This window comes from Rattus rattus, chromosome 12, assembly GCF_011064425.1.
Source record: "Rattus rattus isolate New Zealand chromosome 12, Rrattus_CSIRO_v1, whole genome shotgun sequence".
In the NCBI taxonomy this organism is placed as follows: domain Eukaryota; kingdom Metazoa; phylum Chordata; class Mammalia; order Rodentia; family Muridae; genus Rattus; species Rattus rattus.
The window spans coordinates 54169205-54193680 of record NC_046165.1 but is presented as its reverse complement, the minus strand read 5'-3'; the positions used below and the strand labels follow the sequence as shown (position 1 = coordinate 54193680).

The following is a 24476-nucleotide window of genomic DNA, read 5'->3' as shown; positions in this document are numbered from 1 at the left end:
TCAGAAATATGTGCCCAAACTCCCAAATATGAAATGTACAAGATCTCAATAAAATGGCTTATCCAAAATCTTGCCAGAAACATGGCTGTTTTCACAACTTTTAACAGTGGCCACCCCTCTTTAACCTCTGGCCTCTCATCTCTCCACTCCTGTTTTTCTCCAGAAGCACACCCTTTCTTGTTCACTAAACAGTCACAGCACACATTGAGAAGGTTTAATGTTACTTTATCTCCTAACAAGCTTATGAGGTAGGTAAGGCAGGCATCATCCCAAGTAGGAAGCTGTGGCTCAGAAATTAAGAGACTTTGCTATGGTCTAAACTCCAGGATACAACACAGCATCTTAGAGTTGACCCTGCAAATTATATGTTGTTCTCACAATGTTCATGATCTCTGTGCCCCCCCCCCATTCCTCATTCAGTCTTCAAGGGCTGTGCTCCAGAGCCATGACTTATGACAAAGGTACCCAAGGCAGTGTTATTCTTGGTCCTAGGGCTGCTGTCTCCAGTATGAGGAAGAAATCCACATCAGTAACTGTTCATTGTGGAATGAAGATCAGTGCCATCCTTCCAGTGACACCCAAAACACCAACCCTTTGGACAAATTATTCCATCAGATGATTGGATTCAGGCAGTCAAAAGTCCAACAAAGATAGCATAGACATACATCTGCAACATGCAGACACATTCCCATACTAACATACTCTGTGAGTACCTGATAAATAAGTCAGTTCACTTTGCTTAAGCCCAGAGCTTTATGACAAAGAGGAAGAGCCCGGGAAGAGTGCTGAAACTGCACTTGAGTGCCTCTTGGGAAACCAGGGCTCTTTGCCTCAATGCTTAGAGAAGGACTTGGCCTTCACCGTGAAGAGGAGCAAGCACCAATCGCTTCTCCTGGCAGTGCAGAGAAGCAGCAGTAAGCCAAAATGTGAGGGACTTCTTGGCAAATCCTCTCCACTCAGGTGCCAAGAGGTCATACAGAAAGATTTTTTGCTCGTGGCTTCTTAACGACCAATGTTGGAATAAAGATCTTCCGTTGGGAATGGCCTGGAGTCCTTTCAGAGAGATTCCTGAACTCCATCCTATAGAAAAGCAAAGGAAAGTCAGACTGGAAGAAAAAAAAAAAACAGGAAGGCATTGTTTACTTTCTGAGGAGAAGCTGCCAACCGTGACAGACTTCACCCACAATAAAATACTTTGTGTGTCCACCTCACCGGCCCCTAAATTTCAGTGTTAAAGAGTGAGGCCTTGGGGCTGGAGAGATGGCTCAGTGGTTAAGAGCACCCGACTGCTCTTTCAGAGGTCATGAGTTCAACTCCCAGCAACCACATGGTGGCTCACAACCATCTGTAAAGAGATCTGATGCCCTCTTCTGGTGTGTCTGAAGACAGTGACAGTGTACTAATATATAATAAATGAATAAATCTTTAAAAAAAAAAAAAAAAAAGAGGAGGCCTTGACCGTGAGGATGAACACACTGCCCACAATCTGGTTGTGGCTTCGGGAAAGCCACTGTCCCCAATCTTACATAGTCTTCCCTCTCTGCACCAACAAATGGGGCATCTTAACTACTCCTGTTACTTGGAGCATCTTCTCCTATACTTTGTCTCACCGATTCCATAGGGACTAAGATGACAACTGTCAAGACAGGACAATATCAACATCCTGGCCCATCACTCCCTCCCCACTGCCTTAACCTGAATCAGGCACAAGACTCACCTGGGTCCAGAACTATCAGGGGGAACAGGAGGCTCAGGAAGTCGAGGGCTCCTCCAACGGATCCGATTGAGCAGAACCTTGACCTTATCCCAGTGGGAGAGATCCTGCTGAACAGAGAATAAGGGCTCGTCATAAAAAGCATCTATATACATCCCTAATAAAGCTACTTAACTGCAAATCACCTGCTCCAAACAGGAATCCTGTCATTTTCCTAAAACTTGGATTTGGGGGACACTTACACATCCCCATGTTCCCTACCCTGTACCATTCTATCACCTGATTCACATAGATCCATCACTACCTTGTGCTCCTGGGAGGGTGGAAGGATGTGGGTTGGTTCCAGCAAGGCCTCTGGCAGACTGGAGGGGCTGTCAACAAGCACACCCACCTGTGGGAGTGAAGCTGCCTCTGCACCTTCAGGAAGAGAACTTTATTATCTGGGGCCAGAAACAAGCAGGAAGCCACCCCACTAAGCTACAGTTCAGGAGCTCTGCTGATGGGACCCTGGGCAGGCACATAGGCAGGCAGAATGCAGAGGAAGACACAGTTGCCCCTTACCTGGATCCTTTGTCTGGCTCAGCTCCTCTCTGTGCCCCTGGACCCTATTGTCAGGGATATGTGATGATGAAAGAACTGGAACCAATTCTTCCTCCTCAGGGTCCTGAGACAGGCGAGATAGAACAAGCAGAGACTCACTCAAAAGCTGAGCCTGTTCAGAAGGCATTCATGCTCCAGGGTCCCACCCCCTCCCCTACTTCCCTCACTAGGTGACCTGGCCACCTGCACCTGTCCATCACTCACCCTAGAGGGTCTCTGGGTCTGCAGCTGCAGGTACAGCTGCTGCAGCCTGGCCATCTGCTCCAGCACAAGGCACAGGTGTTCCAGGTAACGCAAGCCCTGCCCGGGGAGGCAGGTAGAGGCTCCAGACTCCATACTACCCACCTGTGGGACACATTAAGGTAGGAAGACCTTCAGGGTCAGCCAAACTCCCATTCTGGATAGTTAGGCTGTGCTGAGCCAACAAAATAGGACCTAGCAGACAAGCCAAGAAAGACACACTTGGCTGGCTTCCCCAGTGGCCAGCTGAGCATGGCAGCCATACCTGTCTTCCGCCTCTGTGGGGGTGGCTACTGCTGTGTGCGAGGTGAGACAAAAAGCAATGACACAACCATCAATTAGGGGCAAGGAACGCCCCGCCCCGAGAGAGCTCCAGGGAAAATGGGGGAAGGGTCCCCATAAGCCACACCTCAGGGCTTTCTCCACCCCACTCCACTCCACTTTAGCCAAGATGAATACTCACCTCCTTTGCTTCTTCCAGACTAGCCTCTAGCTCAGTATCTGCCTCAGTGGACTCCTGTTCTCCTACAAAGATGGACACTCCACCTACAGGCTTGTTCCGTAGCTGCAGGGAGCCATGCCGCCCAGACAAGCTGGGAAACTCTCGAGACCTCTCCAGCACCTGTTCCAGCTTTCGTCTGGCCAGCAGCCGGTCTAGCGGGGCAGGAGGCAGCTCAGGGCTCCCCATGGGCTCAAGGTTTAGAGAATCTTGAGAAAGTCCTGATAAGGTAGCCAAGGAGCTGTCCCCAACCACCATCTCCATGCCTGAGTCCTGGGAAGCCAATTTCAGAAGTGGCATCTGTCTCTCCAGACCTCTCAGCTCACTCCGTCCCTCCCTGAAGTCCAATGAACACCCGTGAGTTTTGTCTGGTATCCGTCTGTAGGTGCAAGTGACTCCTGGCACCACACAGCCTTGTGCCAGGTCCTCAAAGGCCCCATCTGTAAGGAGAATCTGTATCAACCTGGGTAGGATGCCCTCGACGCTCCCAGCATTCCCTTGAGGAGGTATGTCCTGTACCAGCGGTGAACAAGGACACAGGACATCCACATCCCCACTGATATAAAGTTCTACCCCTGCTTGGAAGATGTCTAGATGGTGTTCTTATAACAATTGTTGACCGCCAACAGAAACCTACACTTTGAGCCTGTGGTAGGCAAGGTCCTTGCAAGTCGTGACAATCAGTGATGCAGATAGCTTAACAGACCCTTAACTAAGGTTCAGCTGAAACGATCAAGTCTAAGAGCCTCAGACTTCTTGGATATGGGAAAGAGAAAGAACAAGGTGAAGGCCGGAGCTACACAGTGCTCTCTGGAGTCCCTGGCACACCAGGAAACAGGATGAGGTATCTCCTGGAATTTATGAGGACACTAGAAAAATGACAGCAGCTGGGGCTGGGATATGACAATGTGAGAGCTTTCAGAGCATGCACAAGGCACCAGGTCCCATCCTCACTGCAAAACAAAAAGCAGCAGCAGACACAAAAATAATAGCAATTATAATCATTTAGGATAATTTTGTCTTTTTAAGCAAGGAAGGAGGATCATGTGACAAATGGGGGAAAATTTTGGAGTTGGATCAATGGTTCAGTATTTTAAAATACTGATTGCTTTTCCAGAAGATGGGTAATGGGTTCCCAGCACCTACATGGATGTTAAGTCCATTTCCAAGGGATCTGAGCCCCTCTTTTGACTTCCCTGGCCAGTCCACACAGGTAAAACAAACAAAAGACCAAATTTTAAATACAACAACAAAAATCTTTAAATATAAATTAAGTAAAACAAGGAAACTGATTTTTGGTTTAGTTTGTTTCTGAAATAGTGTTTTACTCTGTATCCTAAACTGCGCTGGAACTCCCAATATTCCTCCTGCCTCAGCCTCCCAAGTGCTGGGATTATAGGCACGAATTCCCACGCCCCCTTGGCTAGCATTCAATTATTACCACGTTTGTGCCAGGGGTTATTATGGTCTGGATGGTCTACAGGAATCAGGCAGAAGCTTGGGCTGCTTTGGTGGGAAGAGGATGCCAGCCGGTCCCCTCTGGATCAGGAAGTGTACCAGGAAGCCTATGCCCGCCAACCATCCCCGAGAAATGAGTTTGTGGCCACCAAAGGACTGCTGGCTGGGGCAAGGATATCGGAATCACCCAACCTCGGATAGAAGAAGCTTCCACAACTGGGATTAGGGGGAAGGAGACCACAGACCAATAGGATAAGGGTGGTGGGTGATTGACCGCAAATCCCGGAGGATCTGCACTGTGTATGGCGTCCCAAGCCTATTCACTCGACTCCTTCAAAGCAAGGAAACGAGGGGGCGCGGCCGGTGGACGTCGCTCGAGCGGGTCTGGAGAATGGGTGGGAGGCAACGCGACTCACCCCGGCCGCCAAGTTGCTCCACCGCAAAGACGCGGCGCCGGCTCAGCATGGCGTGTTTCAGACGCGGAAACCACTGCAACAGCACCGGAGTGATCCCGGGCGTCCTCCAAGTCCCTAGTTGCGCTCAAGCAGCTCAACCCGCCGGTCCCTGCCCAGCTGGGCGTGGTCCCGAGACACACCCCGCGGGGGGCGGGCCGGGGCGGGGCACGCAGGTGGAGGGCGCTGACCCAAGCAACGTCAGTCTGGAAACTGCGTTCCCTAGGCATCTTATGCCCCTAGACCTAGCAGCAGAAGTACCCCAATTCAGTCTCTCAATTCAGTGCTCTTGGAGGAGAGTGTACCCACTCAAGGACTCTAGCGGGCTGGCTGAGCGGGGTACACACACACACACACACACACAGCTCGCGTTGCTCATGTTCCTGCTGCTGCAGCTTGGAACCTGACTAATGCTGCAGAGCTGCACTGCACAACAGCCCGGAAGGAAATGGAACCCCACAGTGCTGGCGGAGGGAAGAAGGCAGATTAAGAGTGTATCCGGCCTCACAGCTGTATGACTTGAGGGCAGGACCCTCAGCCTGTCAGAAAGGGGAAAGGGTTCTGTGCCCTCGGAAAGCCTGCCGAGCACTCACTGCAAGGCGCTTGTGTCCAGAGCTACTTATGAACCCCTTACCCAGCCCAAACCTCTTGTCTTATCTGGGTCTGCAGTGTGTGAGCAAGAGGTGAACCACAGCCTGGAGGCTAAGCAGAAGTTTAAATGTTTCCCTGACCCCAGCGGCCACCACCCTTGGCCTGGTCCCACTCCACCTCAACCCCATTCTAAAAGGAGCCCAGGCAGCAGCTGATGGTCAACTACCAGATGGTACTGGGGCTTCTAGGGAAACATCCCCTTTCTCAGAAGCCAATAAGGACTGGAAAATCTCAGCTGGCCTCAAACACCCTAGAGGCAGATAAGGGTGACTGGAAGTCAGTGGAAGTCTTCCGCCACTCTCCTTGCTTCTTCCTAGATTCCATCCCCAAAAGCTCTCCACTGGTTCCTCTGTCAGAGAGCCACCAACAATCAAATATTAGTACTATAAAGTTGGGAAACTGAGCTCCCTCCTTCCCCCTCCCCCGGCTCAGATGCAAGATGAGAGCTGGAGTTGCGGTCCTCTGTCATCTTCAGAACCTTAATGTTTAGGTCAAGCCCTTTTCCTGCAGTGTGAGTTCCCAGGGTTGCTGGCTGCCTCACCCCACCCCCATCCCTGTCCTTTAAACACGAGGGAAACAGGATGCTGGGCCTGGCTGTACTGCCTTCTCCAAGTCCAAGAAGATCAAGGGAAGCAAGCTTCCCAGCCAAGCCAGGCGGCTCCCGCCCCCAAGGTGAAACTGTGGGGAAGTAAAACAGGGTTATCCTTTGCCTGATTTCGCCCTGAATTTGGAAAATGTGGGGCCCAGATTCCAAGCAGCAGTATCCGTGGTGACTAGGGCAGGAATGCATCTAGAAACAGGAAGCCAGGCCTGCAGGAATGCAGTGTCTCAGCACAAAGAACCCATACACACTTCACTAAGTACACTCCCCAACACACTCCCCACCACAGAGAGGGCCCCGCCCCTTTGTGCATGGCTGGGCCAGGTCTGATCTGTTACAGCCTTCATGAGAACTGGACCTGATGTGGTAGGCTAGACTTCCCTCTGCATCTAATGTCCTGACTGAAGCTCACTCAGAACCCAGCCAGTTCCTCATTACCCAAAGCCTTGAATGTCCCTGCAGTACCTGCCATTGCCTACATCTCTTTTCTTGGCCACCTCCACCTGGAAAATCATGTCCCCTTGGAGTGAACTGCAAGAAGCATCACAGCTCTACTGTTTGTGGCTGCTTCAGGCAGTCCATGCACGGCCATGGTCCTTCTACCTCCAGTGGGGAAGCCCCAAATTCAGGAAGCTGGCTTCCTGAAAGCACAAGCTCGACTCATGGGACAAGTGATGTGAGACCAAGAACTGAAAACAACAGGCTCTGGTTTGGTTCCTTTCCTGACGCCTTCCCCTCACTAACTAGATGTCCTCCCTGTCCACAGTCCCTTCGTTGGTAGAATGAGGGTGCCAGCAAGACTTGCCTTTGAGCTGTGAGGATGCAGATGGACTGCTTCAAGCATCCCTACTATGTGCAGAATGATGCGCTAGAGCAGGGGTTCTCAACCTGTGGGTCTCTACCACCTTGGGGCTGCATATCAGATATCCTGCAAATATTTATGTTATGATTCCTAACAGTAGAAAAAATTCAGCTACAGAGGTACAATGAACATAAGTTTATGGTTGAGGGTCACCACAGCATAAGAGACTGTATTAAAGGGTCATTGCATTAGGAACCACTGCCCTAGAGTCTCAGCTACCATTATCTAACTGTGTGGCTTAGAAAGGCACTCTCCCAGCTGTTTGAAGGGAAGTTCATTAGATGCTTGGACCACTTAACGAATCTGTCATTTTTTAACTTACTCTCCAAAACAGAAAGAACTAGAACACAGTGGTGCCAAAGGAATGTGTGGGTCAGAGAGAATGGGAACTCACCACTAGCTGGCTTCCGGTGAAGATGAGGAAACCAGAGCCTGACCAGTCCCCCTCCCCCATTTCCAGCACATTTTGGTCCATATGGATTTGTTGCAGGTGGGGATATAACCATATCAACAATCCAACTTACCCTTTCTAACCTGCCACTGCTTGAAGTGACTTTCTAAGCGTCCCCCAAGACTCAAGGTGAAGTTCCTATCACATTTGGCATTCACTCTCTCTCGACCTCAGTGCAGGTTTCCCAGCAGTCACTGCTCTAAGCTAAGCATTCTCTTTGGCAGCCACCCAGCTCTCAACACAGCATCAGTCCTAGTTCAGATGACCACAGCTTTGAATACACCCCTTGCGTGTTCCAAGACAGCCTTAACAGCTACTGTGTTTTATGATGCCTGCCCCACGGCTGCTACTTCCACATTATCTACAGGAAAGTGTGTGAGGGTGGAGGGGGTGTTTAATCGTTCTGCCTGTCCACTGTGCAGAAGCCCAAATGCTGATGAATTCTTCCCGTGAGCAGTTTCCCTGCAGTGAGATAGATCACTGAACACTAGAGGGCGCCAAAGAGACTACCAGTTTTCTAACAGTCAGCTCAGCCTGACGGACTCCCCACCCAGCCACCTACCAGTCAGCCTTGATCTTTTCTATAAAAACATAAACGCATCTTCAGGCAGGCATCCAAGCAAAAGGTGAGCTGATTATATCAAGGTATAAATTATGTTCACAGGTGTCTAAGAAGGCAACACAGTTTCTGCCAAGATTACTTTCCCAAAGAGCCAGGTAGCAAAGACTGCCATCAAGATCCCACCAGCCAAAGCCAGCTTTGATCCAGATGAAAATAAGATTCACATGCATGCCCTCCAACCCCGCTCCCCTGAATAGAGGCATGGCTACAACACACACCGCCACCTGAAGAGGTTCTGAACTATCTGAGATTGAACTAAGGGTGGCTGATAAATCAGACCAAAACTTAAGGGTTTGCAAAAGACCACTGTTCTCTACATCCTCTCTGTTCAAATGCACCCCACACAGGGCAGGATGCTGACCACCAGACACACACCTGGTGTATTTCCCTCAAATCAATGAAATCAAGCACGAGCAGACCAGCCAGGCTGAGACCCAGCTCTTGGTGGGTGGTACTCTGTTGGACTGTCTCAAGCCTCAGCCCATCCTGAGCAAGGCCACCCTGCAGCTCTGGTCCAAGGTTATCCTGGGTTGATGGATCATTGTTCCCTCAAGTAGCCTGAGGGATGAACTTCCTCCACCCACACATCATCACTGGATCCCCCCTTGTCTGCCCTGCCCATCTGTGCACACTGGTAATCAGTGAGGCTGGTAGCATCCAACTGAGTGAAGGTCAAGTCGCAGTCCAGCTCTGCCCACAGCTGAGTTTATGGTGTGTTTGGCTGTCTTGCCAGGAAGCTCTTCCTGGTCCTCCGTTTCTGTGTCTCTCCTAACTTCAGAGAAGAAACCCACTCCCTCCAAACATAAGCAACCATTTTTTAAAGGAGCACCTTTACAAAAGAGTTAAGGAAGCACAGACCCCCAACATAAGGAAGTAAGTGACTGTGGTGAGGCACATGCCCACAGCTCCACAGCTAAGAGGGAAAATTTTAAGTTTGAGGTAGCTAGCATACTGTCTCAAAGGTATGAAAAAGAAAAAGAAGAAACAGGCCTCTGCAATGGGGTGCATAGCAGGCGGGCCTTAAGCGGGGAGGAAAAAGAAAGTCCCTATAAATAAAAACTTTCTTCCCAGGAACAGGGAAAGAGAGAAGAAAGGACACTACTTAATTTTAGCCACATGTATATATACTTCATATGTTAGAAACTTCATACCATGAATATCATTAACCTCAGGCCCACCTTTCCCTTCTAGATACTTCTACCTGTGCCCAACCCTATATGCAAACTTGTCAAATATGGCGGCCACTTCAGACTGTAGTATAGAACCTGGCCTGCAGGAGAAAGGCCAGAGAGAGTGGAATTGTTCTCAGCACTAGCAATCTGCCACTAGTCCCAACCCTTGGCCTCACCCAGCAAGGACAAAGGGGACTCCCCAGCCTTAGTTCTATCAACTGCTATCATCACCCCTTCCCTGCTTGCTCAGTGTGGTTGTGTCTGCAGAGTCTGAGAGTGCAGACAAGGCTGAGCACCTTTTGGCTCAGGCTTGAGAGCTGAGAGTTCCAGGCATTGAGTAGCGCTGGCGGGCGTGCTTCTCACAGTACAACTCGTTTCCCACCCAGAAGTGACCCCGCATCTTCAGGTTCAGCCCGCAGTCTGCGCAGGTGTAGCAGCCAGGATGTCGGTACCTCCCCTCCTGGATGCGGACTGCCTGGTTCCTGCAGAAAGGAAGAACCATCAGTTTCAGGACAGAGGCAGGACAGTTAGGAGGGCCTGGCATGAGGCCACCATTTCCAGGAAACCTGCTCCGCAGCCAGTCAAAACCTCAGACATAAATACCTCAGGGCACTTGGCTCCCAAAAGCCTCTCTCTGGGGAATTTCATTTTACCAACCCCCAACAAAGGCTCAACATACACATGCACAAACACCTGACTAGGACCTCTAATGGGCCAGTCTGGTGATTTCATTGGCTAAAAACAGTTTGCTGCAACCTGAGTACCATCCTTAGACTCCATGGTAGAAAGAAAAAACCAAATCCCCAAAGCTGTTTTTGTTTGTTGGTTTGTCGTTTTTAAGACAGGGTTTCTCTTTGTAGTCCTGGCTGTGCAGGGATTCACTCTGTAGACCAGGCTAGCCTTGAACTCGAGAGACTCATCTGGCTTTGCTTCCAAAGTGCTGGGATTAAAGGCCTGTGCTACCACCACCCGACTTTGTCTTCTGATCTTCGCATGTGTGTCGTGGTTACTTCCACACTCATACATACGCTGATAAATAATTGTTTAATTAAAAATAACACTGCTGCACCTTGAGTCAGGCATGCTTGTACATGCCTCCAATCATGGCATTAGTAAGGCAAGAGGATACAGTTTGAGGCAGACCCCGTCTCACACACTGACGAAATTCCTCATGTGTTCTGGGCTGTGGTTCTCAGAGTGACCCTCAATACAGAACTCATGGCGTCAGCATTTCAAGGCAGTGCAATCAGAACTGACACCCTGGAGCTAGTTGTGTGCTCTGTGCTTTATAAGCCCTCCGGGGACAGGGATGCAGGCTCCTGGGAGAGCCACTGCACATCAGTTTCCTACCTACGTTCCTCAGAGTACAGGACACTATCCTGTCCCGCCAATGAGAAAGCAGCAGCCAGGAAAGGTCAAGGCATGGCCCAAAGTAGTTCACCTGACTCTCAGTGTTGGCAGTGAGAAAGAGAGGGGTACCAGCATTTTTTTTTAGCCAGAGAGAAAGGCTACATTATAATGCCACCCATTGAGAAATGAGCCCCAGATAGGGAAAAACAGAGCAAGCTCTTCTCAGAGGAGGGAGGTGCTTCATCTGAGGACAGACTTCCAGAGGCTTGGGGAATCTGTACAAAAAACCAAAAGTGGTAGCATTTTTCATTCCTTTGCAGGGAGGGGAGAATATGGGGCTAGGCAGGAAGCAGCCAAGCATTCATTTTGAACCTGAAGCCACTTGGCTACGCTGACCCCTGTGGTCCCTGACTAATGGCTCAGCTTTGTCTGAAAGCCCCAGATATGCTCATCATGCAGCCCTCCGATACTCACGAGATGTTGACGCTGCACTTCTCACAGGTGTGGAGTTTGGGTGGCGTGGCCAAGGCCCTGGAGGTGGGCAAGGAAGCCTGGGGACTCAGCGAGCTGGGCACAAAGGCAGGTGTGCCGCCTGGGAAGGGCAGGGACAGACTCGTGAGAGCTGCTTGTCCACCGCAGAGGTATCCAGCAGTACTTAATGGCATTTTATGACATTCCTCGGTTCCTCCCCAGGACACTCCCACTCTTGTTGCAAAAGTGCCCTTTCACACAGACCTCTATAGCACCAGTGGGAATGCAAAATGGTAAAGAAGGTGACTGAGGCAGAGGCTTGGCAAAGGCTGATGAAAAACCCTGTCCTTCCCAAAGCAACCTGGGAATGTCTGTGCCTAGTATTTGACATAGACAAGGAGCTGTTCTCTCTCTGTGAGCCAGTCATGATGATATAAACAGATAATACTAGGTCATAAGAACATCACAGTGTCTTTGTACAGCCATTTCAAAGGACGTTTATATGCATCATTGTGTCTGAGCCAGCGAAAATACCAAGACGAAGCGCAGAAGCATTGGGCAGCTATTGTCCAGCTGAGAGTCTTCTCCCCTCACCTACCCACTACCAATCTCTCACTACTACCCACTGAACCCTCCGTTCATCGACAGAGACCTCAGAGACAGGATGGGCAGAATTTATTCTGAAACCTTCTCACTCAGCACCCTATGTTCCAGCAAACAGCCCTCGAGCACTACCAGAGTTGTAACCAGCTGCCGGGGACTGGCCATTCTGCAGCTCTAAGGCCTGTTCTGCCAGCTTCATCCTCTCTGTACACAAGGCCGTGCTCTTGTCTGCCGCTATAAAGGGCATTGTTCATGACTTCCTGGAGGAACAGCATGCATCCCACCTCTGTATGCATGCCTGTGGGAACTTCTCAGAGCCATATCTCCAATAATCGGAGGTCCTCAGGGGTCGAGGTCAGGTATGACTCTAACATCTCTCCACTGGATAAACATACTGGTGTATTTCCAATGAGTAAACGGGCAGTTGGCAGGAGACTGTATTGTGTTGTTCACAGAGATATCTTGCCTGGCTTGATAGCTTGTGGCATAGTGTTCTTTGTTCTGGCTCCCAAGGCTCTTGCCTCAGCACAACTAGTTCTCCCTGACACCCTCCCATGCTGCCATGCCAAGCCAGTTTCTAGTGAACTTAACCCAAAGCTCTGGTTGCTGGCCTTCACATTCCACAGTGTTCCTGCCAGGCCACTGGCTGAAGGCTGTCGGAGTCTGGGATCTTGTTTCAAGGCCAAATCAAATCCCTCTTTTTCCAAGAAGCCCTCCCTGGAGACCCAGCCCAGAGTCCCTGCTTTTACCACTCCCTTGTTTTCCTGGTTCTGAGTGGTGTCACCCACCACCTTCTGAGAGTTACCCAGTAACCCCAACCAGAATGTAAGCTTCTTTAAGACAACTGGGGCCTGACATATGCTCCCCTAATTCCTAGTTCTGCTAAGGACCCTTAAGCTACTTCCTTAGTCTCTTTGGCCTCATTCCAGAGAGTCCAAGGGGCCTTACATCATTCAGAGCCTAGAGGCCTCACCTCTTTCCTCAGCCTCCAAGGCTTCCTGTAAGAGCCGAAAAGAGCTGGACTGCCTTGGGGCAGCCCGTCCCTGGCGGTTCTCCTGCAGCATCTTGAACACCTCTGAGTCCTCCTCCAGGTCCAAACTGCTGTGGAAGGGACAACTAAGGATAAGGACCCTATTAAGGATGTTGGGACACACCTCGGTGCAATTGACTAGGAAAGAATCAAGGGGTGGAGACTCCCATCCCTCTCGAGGAAACCAGTCCCTTCCAGACCCTCCAAGAACTCACCCAACTCTACAAGACCTGCTAGTACCTTAACCTGGGGCTGGAGGGTCGTCCTGGGGAATGAAGCAGCACCCTCACTGTGGAGTCGCTTGGGCTGCTGTGGCCGGCCTGTGGGAGGAGAGCAGCAGGGAGGAGTCAGTCCACCCACCCCCACCCCAGTGGCCAGCTTGTTCCGTGTGCTTTACAAGCTGCAGTTCTCAAGATCAACGCAAGGGGGCGCCTAGCCTCCAACAACCCACTGGTGTCAGGTACCCTGTGTCCTGCCCTCATAGCCAAGGCACCAGGATGGATGAGATTTCATTGGGGGAGAGAGGCCTGTGTCCGGATGCAGAAATGTTTAAGCTACACCTAGGAATCCCACAAGGAGCAAAACAAGGACATCGGGTGGGGACTCCACACAGACACCCTTTAGATATGTTCCACACACTTAGATCATGCTGCCTGTCCAGAGATGTGGTCAGCCTCTTGTTCCACAGAACAGAAAAAAAGAAAGAAAAAGTCTAGAAGCCAATCATTTTGCAACAAAGCCACGGAAATATAAGTGTGTAAAGGGTGTACTCTGGGTACAGGCTAGAAACAGGCTTCTAGATTCAACAGTGAAGAAGAAATCTGGATTTCAATGTCCCAGAGCAAATGCACGAACAGAGATTATTTACAGAGTGTAGCTGCTCAGAACACTTGGGAGGTGGTGGTAGGGCTGGCAGGAGAGCCTGGACTTCAAAGGGCAGTAGGAAAGGCCAGCCCAGAGTGTGACCTGATCCTCTGTGTGAAGGGCATGGAGGGCCTACCCAGCCCCATCCTGGCTCCAGGTAGGCTTAACCCTTTATACATTTATATTTCCATGGACTTGTTGCAAAATTCCATAGCACATCAAGGTTAGGAACCTAATCAGACCAAATGTGTTTCTTTCCTATGGTCTTCAGACCTCTGAGGTGCTAAGAGTGTGACTCAGGAGGGAAGTGTGGACCTCTTGGACATCAGCCCAGTCTGAGAGCTTAGGAACTCTGGGATTTTTGTTTTTTCGTTTCCATGAATGCATCCTTAAGAGTCCAGAGGGTGCTTGAGAAGGAGCAGCTGGGAGGGGGAGGGAGGGAGGAGGAGGGAGGGAGGGAGGAGGGAGGGAGGGAGGGAGAGAGAGAGAGAGAGAGAGAGAGAGAGAGAGAGAGAGAGAGAGAGAGAGTTCCCAAGGGTCAATCTAGCCTGACCCTGAAGACCACAGGGGGAAGAGGATTCTGCACTTCCTAGCAGCAATGGGACTAGCCAGGCACACCTGCCTATCACCTGACCCCGGCTGGCTCCTTCTTTAGCACACAAGTTTGTCAAAACCCAAGTTCCTGGCCTGGTGGTAGCAGCAGCTGCAGCATAGGCCTTTAATCCCAGCTCTCCCATTCTCCAGGAGGCAAAGGCAGGCAGATCTCTGTGAGTTCAAGGCCAGCTTGCTCTCCATAGTGAGTTCCAAGACAACCAGGGCTACAAGGAGAATCTTGTCTTGAAAAAACCAAAACACAAGTTCCTGTTCTGAGCCCCTGATTCTCACTCTGCAGCAAGTCCAGGCAGGGGTCTGGGGAATCTGCATTTTCCCACAGAAATTCTCAGGGGCTGCTGGTGGCTTCATAATCACCCCCTAGACCACCTGTTTGCCCAGGTGGGACACCACAGGAAGATCTGCCCTCAAGCATGGAGCACCCATGGTCTGCTAGGCCAGCAACCTAGCAGAAGGGATGCACCCATCAACTCTAGGCCAAGGTCCTTTCCAGCTTGTCTCAGCCTGCTAGACTTCCTAGAATTTCAGACCACTGAACATCATTCTCTAATCAAACCCCTACCCAAATCTCTCTCCACTGTCCAGCAAAATTCCTAGCAGAGCCTTTTCAGGCTACCCAACCTACTTGTCTCTCTCGCCTTCCAGAATGCCTCCTGCCTTTGTAATTAATCCCACACTGCTTCATGCTTAATTGTTTCAAAATTGTTTGGCATGTTTGTCTTATCTCGACAGCTCCATCTTAAATTCCTTAAAGATTGGATCCATGGCCACATCATACACCCAGCTGGCCCTGGGGTAGGCACAGGCCTAGCACCACAAATCGAGTCCCTTCCTTCTCCAGACCTCCCTCCCCACTTCCTCTCCCCTACCCACCCTCAAAGACCTTGCTCTTTGGAATGCAGAACCTTCCATCCCAAAAGGCCCTGCTCTTTGGAATGCAGAACCAACCAAGAAGTAAGATTCCAGCAGCTGGGCCCTGTTCCCTTCACCCAAGAGGCCAAACGTGTCCCCAGCTACTCTGCCCCCAGCAGCTGAGGGCCAGAACTGTTGTCATCTAGCTGTTTCACTGCCCCGCCCCTGTCCCTGGGGGAGGAGAAATACCACCTGGGGGTTAAGCTGTCAGCAGTGGCCAGAGGGACTGTGGGGGAGGGGGCCTGCAGAGAAAGGAGGAGACAGAAAACAGGCCTAGGGCAGTGTGAGGCAGAACCACACAGTCCCTTAGAGTCTCTCTGGGCTTCATGGAAGAAGATCAAGGGTAGGGGGTGGGGGGATTGGAGGGGGGAGTTGGGGGCTTGGAACAGGGAGGAATGTCTTTGAGAGATGCAGCCAGCGCAGAGAGGGAGTCACCCCAACAACAGCAGCAAAACTATTTCAGCCACAGCCCAAAAGAAACACTGAGAAGGGAGAGAGCCAGGGGCATGGAGGGGGCCAGAGTGACAGGAAAGAAGAATGCAGAGTGGTCTCACTGTTAGCTAGCTTCTCAGGCTCAGAGGTATAATAGATCTGTCACTAGGGGATGGTCCCACAGGCTGCTCAGGGACTGCCAGAAGCACCAACAGCAGCTGATGACACAGGAGACAGGTCTCTCCTCTCCTTCCCTTAAGAAGCCTCACCTGTTGGCTGGTGGGCTGGCCAGGGTAGGTCAAGTGGTGAGTAGCAGCAAGACCTGGAGAGTGTGTCAGACTCTGGAAACTGAAATGAGGAGGCATGTGGGAAACGGTGTGGTGCAGCGCCCACACAGCCTGCCCCAGGAAGGAAGGAGCCCAGGGTACTCTACACAGAACTACTGAGACCCTGAGGGGCCAGGCTCAGACTTGGTGGCCCACTTAGCCAGGGTACCCAGCAATGCTCACCTACAGCCAATCACATTCTCTCCAGAAAGGGCAATTGGGCTGGTAGGGGGTGGAGTGGAGAAAGGGCTGTCTGGCCTGGGACTGAGAGAGTCTGGGCTGAAGCAGGCAGATCTCTGGGAAGACTGGCTGTTATGGTGTGTCCTCAGGGAGCCCTGTGGAGAAAGGGGCCAAGAGAGAGTTGGCATGACCCTGCTGGCTGCACCCCTCATCATACTTGCTGTAGATCATGTAGATCAGCTTACCTGGAATCTAGTTGCCAGCATGTCCAAGGAGCCCTCCCCATTGATCTGCCCAGGAGAGGCAGTTTGGGACCTGACAGACAGGAGAGAAGAGACTGTCACAGGATCCTAGACTTCACCCTTCCTGAGCACTGTTCCTAGGCCTGGTCCTTCAGACCAGCCAAGTATCCAAGACACTTGGACGTTGGACTTTTAACTTTGTTAAGTTCTAAACAAATAACTCCCATCAACCACCCTTCCTCTCAGGTTCAGCACCAGAACAGAAAGGACAGAGTTTCAGCAGAACGCTTGATAAATTCAGTTTATCAGCCGTTCCTCACATGACCCACGTCCCTCCTTTCTTCCATTTCATCTAGGCTGTCACAGGACAGCAACTGCTTGAGATCAATTCTGAGGAAGATGGCTAATTCCATGTAAATAACCCTTTGTCTTTTAAACTGTGGAGAAACCAAAGCCTTAAGAAGGAAAATAAGGGGCTGGAGAGATGGCTCAGTGGTTAAAAGCACTGACTGCTCTTCCAGAGGTCCTGAGTTCAATTCCCACCATCTGTAATGAGATCCAATGCCCACTTCTGGTGTGTCTGAAGATACACTCTCATATATAACACAAATGAATCTTAAAAAAGAGAGAAAGAAAATGACGGAGGAAGGATTGTGGGAGGGGGTAACCAGGAGGTAGGGGGCAGTGAGCAGGATATAAAGTGAATACATAAAAATAATGAATAATTAGAATAAAATAAAAATAAAGAAAATGAGTTGTTCCAGGTCCCAAAGCCCATTGTTGGCTGAGCCAGATACCTACTTTACCTCACTGATAGGCTTGTCCCTACCAGTTGCCCTACTGGGGGATACTATCTTTGGGAAAGTCACTGGGAATTCCTTTCCCAGACTCTTCCCCAGGAAAACAAGGGGTGGAACCAGGATTCCTTTCCCTGCTAAACGGGCAGATGGACTCGGAGACTGAAGCTACAAGAAGGTCCAGTGCCTGACCTACAGCTGTCAGCAGTTACAAGAGAGGCTCCTCTGACCCAAGTGGACCCTTTCTAAGACTCTTCCTGGTAGAGCTGGCTGGAGCTAGAGTGGGAGATCATCAGGGATGAGAGGTGAAGGTGAGAAAAGCTCCCACCAAGGCCACCTCCTGCCCTCCCTTATCACTACACCCCTGGGCCTCTGGTCACTTTCAGGTAGGCTAGCAGGAGCCTTTGCCTTTCTGGGTCAGTACAGGGTCTCAGGGTGAGGGGAGTTCCTGCCTCAGAACTGCTGAGGTTCCTCTGAATGGTTCCTGGAAAAGTAGGAGGAGGACTGAGGAGGGGTCTTGGCAAAACAATGAAGACATCCAGAGCCTTGGCTCTCCTGGTGTTGAGCTGGCCAGGTCCACCTCCCCAGTGGCCAGGTTCCTCCAAGAAGGACCTAACAGTAAGCAATGAAGTCAGCAGATCTTCCCCTGATTGCCATCTCCTGTGGATTTTGGTCCCATTCCCAGATGCCATGAGGTCCCCTCCACCCTCCTCCTTTAGGTCTGTCTCCTACAAACACTCAGGGACAGAGTGGAATAAAGAGGGCCAGTACCATGGGAGCCTGCCTCTGCAGTATTACCTACTAGCAGGGCCCACAGGTGAGGAGGGCTGCAGATGCTGGGCCAGAAAAAAGCCAGGCAATGGGGAGAGAGAGAGAGAGAGAGAGAGAGAGAGAGAGAGAGAGAGAGAGAAGCAAACATCTAACTCCTTTGTGGGCCTGCCCAGAGAGCCTTTGGACCAAGGGATCTCCCAGCATTCTTGAACTCTGACTCACTTTGATGTTCCACCTGTCCCTCCTCCCTCCCCCAACACACAAAACTCCTTATGAGTGATAGGTTCAATGGCAGAGCCCAAACAGTGACAAGAAGAGACGATAAGCTTTGCAAGTCCCTAACCCCCATCTCTACCTGGATCTACAAAAACAAAAAACAAAACAAAACAAAATCCATCTCTCAGCTACAAGGGTACTAGAGATTCAGGCTAGGGTACACCTTGCCCAGAACTTGCCTCTCTTCAACCACTCCATGCCCACACCCTGTACCATTCACACTCCTGGGAACCAGTCAAACCCGGGCTTCCAGGTAGCTGGTGCCAGCTTGCCCCGCCTCGCTTGTGGCTGCATGCCCAGCCCAGCGCCCACCTATGCCCATATGGTCACTGGGATTTCTTCCTTTTCCCTACCCCAGACCCAGAGCTGAGGACATACCAGAAGAGCCTTGGAAGACTGGGATGGGACTGTACTGGGGTTGTACACAGGGTTGAGGGTGACTGCCTGGCTGGCGATAGGCAAACGCAAGAGGGAAAGGTGGCAGGACCTGCCAGTGGAGGTAGAAGACCTACCGGTCCAGCTGCAGTCTTAGGGGTGAGGCACTCTGTCGGATCTTGCTTTGGGCCTCCACATGTAGCATGCTCTCGGCACTCTCTCCATTGATGGCCACAATGATGTCGCCAGGCCGGAGATCAGCTGCCTCCGCCTTGCCCCTCTCTGTGACCTACAGGGACAAGGCACCAGATGCTGGCTGGTGAATACCCACCCTGGATAGGAGATGCTCGAGAAGACGGGAGCAGAAGGGTGCTCCTGCTGCCTGAGAAATGCAGGAACAGGACTGTACCTCTACAGCCTTTCTGTCTGTCTTCCCTGGTCTGCCAGCTTGTCAGCTAATCCCCTACAGGCTTGAGTGCCCCCCCACACACACACACACCAGAATTCAAACGTTGGGCCTCCCAAGGAATGTGATGGCAGGATGTCAGGAACCCAGCTTGGGAATACTTCTGGATAGAGAACCCTGCCTGTGCAAATCATACCTTGCGGGTGGCTGCCTAAACACCACCCTCGCCATGAACACTTTCCAGGGCCTGACCCTGGGTGGAAAAGAAACTAGCGAGCTCCCAAGAACATGCAGAAGCACCTGTCCTGTGTAACTACCCGAAATGGCTGCCAACAGGTGTGAGGTTTGAGACAGTAGGGCAAAGGGCAGGACAGGCCCTGTCCTTGGCCCTCTTTCTTTCATCTTCTAAGGGCCCTCCTGAAGGGGTCCCCACAGATCCATGCAACAGAGCACAACTGCCAGCATTGCCCAGAGCAGGCTCCAGACTCCAGAACAAATTGGGGGAAGTACCCATGGGGAACAAGACACCCTTCAAGGGATAGCTAGCTCCTTATCTCCTACAAACAGCCTTACCTTCGTCACAATGATGGGTGTATGGAAATCCCTTCCTCCGCTAATGCGGAAGCCCCAAGGTGCTGGTCCCACCACATCCACAGTCAACGCCATGCCTGAGGAAGAGAAAACTGGGAGGTGGTCCCACAATACACCCCAAAGCAAAGGGAGAAGACGGGGTGTCAGATCTCAGAGCAGCCCAGCAGGGCCTGGGCCTGGCTGATGGTGATAGAGGAAGTGACTAAGTCCCTCCCTCTCCTGAGAGTTTCACTCCCCACCTCCACCCTGGAAGTCCTGAGACTTTGAGTTCCCCCTTCTAGGGTCTTTAGACTAGTAGATCCCCTAAGACAGGCAGCAGTCCCACTGACAAGCGGCCAGACTTCCACACAAGGGCTCGCCGCTAGTGGACTGTGGGAAGAAATTAGCAGGTGGTAGGAGTAAGTGCACCCCGCCCCTCTTCACTACCTGTTTCCTGTCCCCAAAACTATGGGCACAAGATACTTCCTATACTCTCTGTAGAGCAGAGCTTTCCTCACAGGAGAACTGCAAGCCTTTGGGTGGCTCCACTAGAAGTTTGCCAGGGCTGGGACTGGCACATGTCAGACCAAGGTCTTCAGAGGGGCTACCTGGCTGCCTGCCCAACCCTGACGGGTTCAGACGAGCAAGAGGAAGCTTGCTGCCTCCTCTAGGGGGCTGCTGCGCCCTCTGAGCAGCCTGAGAAAGGAGGCCAAGGCTCATCTGCCAACGGAAGCACACCCACACCCACACCCACCCTGGTACTGGCCAGCAGGGCAAGTTCATGATGCTGCCAGTTTGGCCACAAGCTTCTCGTCCACAGCCCCCTCTGCCCCACAAGGGAGTGTCCTTGTGTACCAGGCCCTCCTAGGATTTCCTGAGCCTCTAGGTCTGGAGCCAGGAGCCAACCCAGGCAGGAAGCTGCTATGCCAGGTTGGGCACCACCCAGCCCAGCACCCATCCTCAGGCTGTCCCTGGGGAGATACGGGTCAGCAAGAACGTCCAATATCTCAAGAACATCAAGGCCTAGGGGAGGGAGGGGGGCTATTCAGGCCTGCAGTTCCACTGTCTTGTCCCTCAGGCAACTGGCTTTCCCTTTCACCCAGCCCCAGCCACGGTGTCCCAGGCTGATCACAGACTGCAAACTCCCTGAGATTCTCGGACCTTTGAGCCGGCCAGTGGACTCAGTGCTACAAGTGCCGCGGGAATTGCCTAGCTGTCAGCCTGGCTATCCCCAGCACCGCTTAGTTCTCAAGCTTTCTTCCCACCAAGGCCAAAATACCCCGGGGGGTCTGGGACTAGAGGACGAGTGTTTGAGTCAGGGGTGAACCCAAGCCACCGGGTATCCAGGCCAAAGAGAGGGAAGAGGGGCTTTGGGCCGAGGGTAGGGTCCGGCGAGGCGGAGATCGCCGAGGTCGGTGGCCCGCGGAGGGTACAGGTGGGCGCGCGCTCCTCACCTGGCTGCCGCTTGCCTGTCGGGCTGGGCGACCAGGCCCGCCAGGAAAGGGAAAGAGGGAGGGAAGAACGGAGGGAGTAAGGACGAGGAGCAACCGCCGTTCCACCGCAGCCGTCTGTCCGACTCTAGGGAGAGCTCGCCCGGGGCTCCCAGACCTGCCTCCGCCCATGTGATCCCGGGGCCGCCCCTGCCGCCGCCCCTGGCCCGGGAAGCCGCCTCCTCTGCGCTGCCGAACCGGGGCGCCGCCACCTGACTCGCGCCTTGCGGGGAAGCTGGGAGTGGGCGTGCTGGGAGAGCAGGCCCTACGGGAAGAAGCCTCAAGACTGAGACCCTTCCGAGGTGTCCACATCCTCCGGACTGTCCGGAGTACAGGGAGTCGGTTCAAATGACAGACCCTCCCCACGGTGCGCAGAATACGGAGGAGTCTGCGTCCCACCCCACAATAGGAAAGTAACCCTCGATGCCGCGGTCCCCAGACCTCTGTCAGGCAACCGCTGGCTTGATGGAGTCCGCCGGACTCTTCTACCCACTCCTGGCTCCGATGTTGGAGCAGATACAGTTCCGATACCCACAAATCTCAAACCTGGGCCACCCATCCACCCTCCTATCTCTTCCCAGGCAAATGCCCCACTCGTGGCTTTGTGTTGCCAGCTCAGTGACTTAGCACCAGATACCCCGCAAGCTTGCCCTAGGCAGGGAGACATGCCCAGACCTAGAGAAGATGGAGAACACTTGGCAGGGTCACCAGGCACCTCCTCTCCCTCTAGCCTGCCTGTTATGGGCCAGCTCCAACCACTGCCAAGGACCCTGTCTGCCCAACTCCTATGCCAAGCTCCATGGCTCAAGCCAACCGAACAGGGGGAGGGGGAAGCAGGTGCAGGCTCAAGAAGGAGGAGCCATCTGACCAGAGGGTCCCCCAGAGCTATACCTGGCAACTCTTGCCCTGGGGAGTTCCGGGCCCACGCAGCTGCCTCCTGCCTCTTCAGTTGCTCTTACAACTTGGCACACCGTAGAGCACACCTGTGGACCCAGCTGTAACCTGCCTGCCTTGGGTGTGAGTCATTCTCTCAGAGTTCCCCAAGAGGATTGTCCTCACCACCCTTACCATCCTCCTCACCTACAAAGCGCTTTCCGTGTGGCTCAGGGTCACCTCCCTAGCCCCACCTCCCACAGCCTCCCCTTGGGCAGATAAATGGCTCTACCACAGACTAATTCCAGGGGCCTCCTGGAGGGGCCCCTTGTCTGCTGCACCTGTTCTCCCTCCACGGCTAGTCTGGAAGCCTTTTATGTTTGTTTTGGTGCTGGATATTGAACACAGGGCCCCAGACCAGACCTCCCTTTAAGTTCTACCTCAGTTCCCTGAAAATCTCTTGAGCAGACCTCTGGTTGGGCAGCCTCTGCCTTAGGTTCACACTGTCTGATTCTCAAGTGCCACAGCTACCTTTAACTGTGTGGTGTTCCGTAGTGTGCCGTTTCTGTTTACTTTTTGTCAACTTGATACAAACTAGGGTTATGTGGAAAGAGGGACCCTCACTGGGGAATTGCTTCCCTCTGACCTGTCGGTGTGTGTGTGTGTGGGGGGCATTTTCTTGATGACTGATTGATGCTTGGGGGCCCAGCCCACTGTGGGCGATTCCATCCCTTGGAAGGTGGTCCTGGGTGGTGTAAGTAAAGCAGGCTGGGCAAGCCTTGAAGATCAAACCATTAAGCAGCATTCCCCCACCGCTTCTGCTTCAGTTCCTGCCTTGAGTTCCTTTGATGGTGGACTGGGACTGGTGGAACCGCAATAACCCCTTTTTCTCCCCACGTTGTTTTTGGTCATGTTTTATCACAATAAAAACCCTGACTTTGACAGCATTTTATCACAGCAACTGGGAAACAGAGCCAGGAAAAGCAGTGTCCACAGCTCTTTGGGAGCCTCAGTTACCCTCGTACAGCAATGTTCATCTTACTTTCCTGCTAAACACACGATTTCCCAGAGGAGAAATTCAAGAATTACAAAGCAGAAAGGTTGAAGGATGTGGTAGGGAGGGAGGTAGCAGAAGAGAATTCACCTTCAGCTCATCCAATGATTCAAGCAATGTTAACAGAATTTATTGAGCACCGACTGTGTGCCAGGTTCTATGCCATACTGTCCTCAGAGACTCGCAAAGATGCCTCAGACCAGACAGGCTCTGTGAACACACAGGGGTTAATCTGCCGGTCACCCTGCTCTGCATGGAGTATCTACAAATCCCACTGTAAAGTCAACTGATCAAGGGCATGGCTCTGGCTTGCAGAAAGGATCTGTCCTGTTCTAAATTATCCTGTTCCTGCTACAAGTCACATCCTTCATCTGTCTGATGGATGGGCCACCCCAGCAGCCTCTGGCTCTCTTTGCCAGGTCAAGGTGCCAAGTTGGGCACGGCACAGACCTGCCTGGTGGCTGTGAGGGAGAATCCAGGGCCTCATCAAAGAGGCTTGGATTCTGCTGGGGGTGGGGCGATGTCTTTCAACCCTGAACTGTTTGTTTCATGAGGGTACCAGGGAACATACAACTGTAGGTTAAGGGATCAAAAGCAGGCCCTAGAGAGTCATCATTTCTAGACAAAAATGGGCTGGACTTGCCAATCTAGAGCCAAGCCATGATGAGTCCTGGGTACAGCCGCTGAATGGAGTAGGACATAATGGCATGCAGGTCTTGTTCTACTAGCAGCTGTTTAACCATCCTGGCTGGGGTCCAAGCCACACCCAGGCTCAAGGAACTAGCCAGGGCCAGGCCATTGCTCTGTGCACCTAGGCTTTCCCCTGTCCTGATAGAACCAGGTGCACCACTCTTCCTGTCACCAACTCTGCCTGGGATTAGGACACCTTAAGTGACAGGTCAAGGAGCCGAGACTACCAGGAAGAATATAGAGGCAGCCCAGCCCTCGTCCCTCCCAGCCCTGTGTGATTCTCCTGCTGCTGGGGCCTCTGGGAAGAGATTGCAGGGCACTTGGTAGATAGGTTGTGATAAGGTTCAGCTGGCTCCAACTAAGGATGGAGTCAGCTAAGGATGTGGCCTCTGAATCTCTGAGCTTCTCTGTCACCAGCTGTACTGTTTGGGTGAGGTAACACATGAGCACCACCTTACTGCCTGCTCAACTGTCAGCAACAGCCAAGAATGGCGCTTTCTATCAGTGGCTGAAGTGGCTCTAGTGGAGGCTGAAGGAGTTTGACCTCCAATTCCAGGCCAACCTGGGTCATAGAGTAAGGTTCTGACTCAACAAGAAAGAGAATGGAGTTTTCCTTTTCTGGAGGAAAGACTAGGCGCAGGATGTGCTAATGTCCCCAGAGGCCACCGAATCTTGGGTGAGAAGAGTTACTTTGGCTACCTCTGCTCCACCCACTTCCAGCTTCCCCAAACTGGATTCTCAAAGACTTGAGCCCAGAGAAGAAAACCACAAGGCTTTGGTGTAGAATCAGAGAGCACAGAAAAGGAAAACCTTGTGGGGAATAGTTAGAA

General features: G+C 52.1%; 2 protein-coding genes across 6 annotated transcripts; both read right to left on the bottom strand.

Moving 5' to 3' along the window:
- Positions 1–208: 208 nt before the first annotated feature.
- Positions 209–5126, bottom strand: C12H8orf58 (chromosome 12 C8orf58 homolog). 2 transcript variants are annotated; one of them, XM_032917881.1, is made up of 7 exons: positions 4928–5126; positions 3018–3493; positions 2519–2659; positions 2276–2378; positions 2019–2131; positions 1718–1824; positions 209–1080 (listed from the first exon to the last, which is right to left on the bottom strand). In XM_032917881.1, the coding sequence occupies exons 1-7, from the start codon at positions 4974–4976 to the stop codon at positions 972–974; spliced, it is 1098 nt and encodes a 365-aa protein (XP_032773772.1). In that variant the 5' UTR covers positions 4977–5126; the 3' UTR covers positions 209–971. The 2 variants fall into 2 exon arrangements, with proteins under 2 accessions (XP_032773772.1, XP_032773774.1); XM_032917883.1 differs by having other exon boundaries at positions 1718–1821.
- Pdlim2 (PDZ and LIM domain 2) lies at positions 3474–22100 on the bottom strand. 4 transcript variants are annotated; one of them, XM_032917885.1, is made up of 11 exons: positions 21921–22098; positions 19543–19637; positions 18701–18852; positions 16348–16417; positions 16106–16257; positions 15866–15944; positions 13017–13096; positions 12720–12847; positions 11147–11264; positions 9619–9804; positions 3474–3493 (listed from the first exon to the last, which is right to left on the bottom strand). In XM_032917885.1, exons 2-10 carry the CDS (start codon positions 19633–19635, stop codon positions 9627–9629), a joined length of 1050 nt encoding a protein of 349 aa, XP_032773776.1. In that variant the 5' UTR covers positions 19636–19637; positions 21921–22098; the 3' UTR covers positions 3474–3493; positions 9619–9626. The 4 variants fall into 4 exon arrangements, with proteins under 4 accessions (XP_032773776.1, XP_032773778.1, XP_032773775.1 ...); XM_032917887.1 differs by lacking the exon at positions 3474–3493 and having other exon boundaries at positions 8436–9804; positions 12720–12844; positions 21921–22100; XM_032917884.1 differs by lacking the exon at positions 3474–3493 and having other exon boundaries at positions 8436–9804.
- Positions 22101–24476: the final 2376 nt, after the last annotated feature.

What these genes read in the sequence shown, in the direction of transcription:
- Pdlim2 (XM_032917885.1), bottom strand. Translation starts at nt 19,635, where the DNA reads ATGGCGTTGACTGTGGATGTGGTGGGACCAGCACCTTGGGGCTTCCGC. An exon ending in GAGAATGTGATTGGCTGTAG is followed by an intron (nt 15,945 to 16,105) that starts GTGAGCATTGCT and finishes TCCTCATTTCAG; the next exon opens with TTTCCAGAGTCTGACACACT. An exon ending in CTTGGAGGCTGAGGAAAGAG is followed by an intron (nt 11,265 to 12,719) that starts GTGAGGCCTCTA and finishes TGCCCTTCCCAG; the next exon opens with GCGGCACACCTGCCTTTGTG.
- C12H8orf58 (XM_032917881.1), bottom strand. Translation starts at nt 4,976, where the DNA reads ATGCTGAGCCGGCGCCGCGTCTTTGCGGTGGAGCAACTTGGCGGCCGG. An exon ending in AGACCCAGAGACCCTCTAGG is followed by an intron (nt 2,379 to 2,518) that starts GTGAGTGATGGA and finishes CGCCTGTCTCAG; the next exon opens with GACCCTGAGGAGGAAGAATT. An exon ending in CCTGATAGTTCTGGACCCAG is followed by an intron (nt 1,081 to 1,717) that starts GTGAGTCTTGTG and finishes GCTTTTCTATAG; the next exon opens with GATGGAGTTCAGGAATCTCT.